Source organism: Carassius carassius, chromosome 48 (assembly GCF_963082965.1).
Source record: "Carassius carassius chromosome 48, fCarCar2.1, whole genome shotgun sequence".
Classification (NCBI taxonomy): Eukaryota; Metazoa; Chordata; class Actinopteri; order Cypriniformes; family Cyprinidae; genus Carassius; species Carassius carassius.
Genome location: NC_081802.1, coordinates 636,331 through 638,818, shown reverse-complemented (window position 1 = coordinate 638,818; position 2,488 = coordinate 636,331). Strand labels below are relative to the sequence as shown.

Genomic DNA, 2,488 nt, shown 5'->3' with positions numbered 1-2,488 from the left:
AACTTCACTCGAAAGTCACGTAACAACACATCTGTGATCTCTGATAAGAAGACTTGAGCAAATTCAGGAATCATAAAGTAAATGTTGAAATGAAGTTGAGTGGAACATAGTTCAGAAGGTGAGGCACAAATGCACGACTTTTAAATCAGAAATTTTATTTTAGAAAAGGCGTATACAAAAAATAGCAAATATATGCCATACATAATAGTTATAATATCTGAGAGGCAAACCTCATACACATTATCCAGTGACTTGACAAATCACAGAAAAATTGAGCAGAATCTTCAATGCCATAATTCGTCCTCGATTGAAAAGTATTACATAGAATATATAGTTTTTACATAAATGTATCTACAGTAGAACAAATATCAATCAGCACACCAGATATGAACTTTACAGACACTTCATACCACCGACATGTTCTTCTGTTAGTCTGCTCTGACAAATGGTTTGACAAATATACCTACACACGAAACTTCATTTCCCAATACCAGAGAGCATTAACAAAGCTTTACATTCTCTCACAGTTCAATCATTGTGTAGAACAAGTGTTTACATAGTGTCTTTAAGTGATGTAGCAATACTATCTGATCCAGGCCACGCCCGCGTGCCACTCGAACCAAACAATTGCTACTTTTACAGGTTCATAAAACCTACTTTAGCCAAAACTCTGGCTTACAGTTTCTGTGAAACCTTTTCCCTCTGGAAAGAGTGTGTTTCTAAAGAGAGGATCTTCAGAGCAACCTAAAGTTCCTCATTAGCAGGAGACCAAAGTCTCTACGTTTGACTGAAAGTGACCCTCTTCAATCAGGTCCACTTCAGTATCCAGTCTCCTCTATTCTCCAACCAGTGGAGTTCTTGCCAAACTTGTAGACGAGTCTCCGTCCATCCACTCTCTCCAGAATCTCTCGTTTGTAGTAATACCTGTAGGAAAGAGCAAGAGTTCTGGTTATTCCACTGTCCTAGCATCCACAGAAACAACAGCCCCAAAAAAAACCCTCTTGATCCCAGAATTGTGTCTTTTACCTCATGGCTCTACTGAGCTTCTCATATGTCATGCTGCTGTTCTTCTTCTTCTGCCCCCAGAGCTGAGCAACAGCTTCAGACTTTAAGAACTTGAATATGCCATCCCTGCGGTCTTCCCATTTCATCAGACCTTGGTTCTGCTCCGGATGGACCAGGATGTCCCGGATAAACTCCCAAAGGTGGGTTCCTCTTGGAGCTGCAATGGAGCAGTAGAGTCTGGTTTAGTACAGATTATCATTACTTGATCTTAAGCATCAGGTACCTCTTCAAATTAGAGTTCTGTGTACTCACCATGTTTGCTTTTTTTGGACTGAATGAAGTTCTCATATCCCTCATTATCCCTGGGCTTTGGGGGTCGTCCTCTGCCTCTCTTCTTTGTCTCTACTGACTCTTGCTTCACAAAGTTCTCTGTGGAAAAGAACACAGTCAAATGTTAGATGGGTATATTTGGGTACTCCCTACTTTATCATTCCATTTAAACCTGCTCCTTGAGGGCCACCACCTTGCAGAGTTAGGTTTCAACCTGTCTGTAACTGCCAAGTAAAGACCTTGATTAGCTGGTTCAGTTGTGTTTGACTTGGGTTGAAACTAGCTTCTGCAGGTAGGTAGCCATTTAGGAGCAGAATCGGAAAAGAAGATTCAGAGGAACTTACTAGTGTTGGTGGAGTAATGCATCTCTGAGTATTCTGGGTCGGAGTCGCTGCTGTTGGACTCGGGTGAGCTTGGGTTCAGCAAGCTACCTGTAGAGGACATACCAAAGAAAAGATCGTTCAGACTTCAGGAGAACTTTGGGAGGCTTGACCTCAATGGATTAGTAGAGTTAGTAGTAACACTCACCTGTGTGGGAACTCTGAAAGCTTTCCGTTAGAGAGTCATAGCCGTGGTCACTCTCTGGAGTCAGCTGGTTGGTGTACTCATCAAAGTAGCTGTAGCTGTTCTCCGAATTGTCTGCGCAAAGAGAATTCCAAATGTTACTTCAAGTATGTTTAATTGGATACTGCTTTCTATGGTTTGGAGTTGTGTCGAAAAGTTGCAAAGTGTTATTTGCTTCTCACCTGATGGGATTGAGGGCTGAACAACCACCGTTTCCAGAAGTGGACCGAGGTTCGGTCCGTGCATGTAGGGAAACGAGTTCTGCAGTATGTTGTCTAGTAAATCTAATTCGGATTCACTTAGGCATGTCTCAGACAGGTCAGTAGCTGTAGACACAAACAAATCAAAGGTGTTAATGCATTCAAGTGCCAAAAGTTCAAACTATTTAAACAAAAGGCTTCTTTAGTCTATATTGCTCACCATATCTGGCCTTTAGTGTCTCCAGACTGTGGTAAAGCCGTTCACCAAGCACTGGTCCGACCATGTTCATCAAAGATTCTTTTGACATTGTGCACAGTGTGATCCCATCCATGTCGCAGTAGTTCATATTCAGCAGCCTGGCATCAAACCTGCTCTCCTCCACGTGAAA

At 42.1% G+C, this 2,488-nt stretch overlaps 1 protein-coding gene across 2 annotated transcripts in view; it reads right to left on the bottom strand.

The window, feature by feature from the left end:
* Positions 1–399: 399 nt before the first annotated feature.
* The window catches only part of elf3 (E74-like factor 3 (ets domain transcription factor, epithelial-specific)), a 3,025-nt gene continuing 936 nt past the window's right edge, over positions 400–2,488 (bottom strand). For both annotated transcript variants that reach the window (XM_059543761.1, XM_059543762.1), the window contains exons 3-9: positions 2,320–2,488; positions 2,082–2,225; positions 1,864–1,974; positions 1,680–1,766; positions 1,318–1,434; positions 1,027–1,222; positions 400–924 (exon numbers count right to left, since the gene is read on the bottom strand). The exon at positions 2,320–2,488 is cut by the window's right edge. In XM_059543761.1, the coding sequence (XP_059399744.1) occupies positions 819–924; positions 1,027–1,222; positions 1,318–1,434; positions 1,680–1,766; positions 1,864–1,974; positions 2,082–2,225; positions 2,320–2,488 (930 nt within the window). In that variant the 3' untranslated portion in view covers positions 400–818. The remainder of the gene's footprint in view (positions 925–1,026; positions 1,223–1,317; positions 1,435–1,679; positions 1,767–1,863; positions 1,975–2,081; positions 2,226–2,319) is intronic.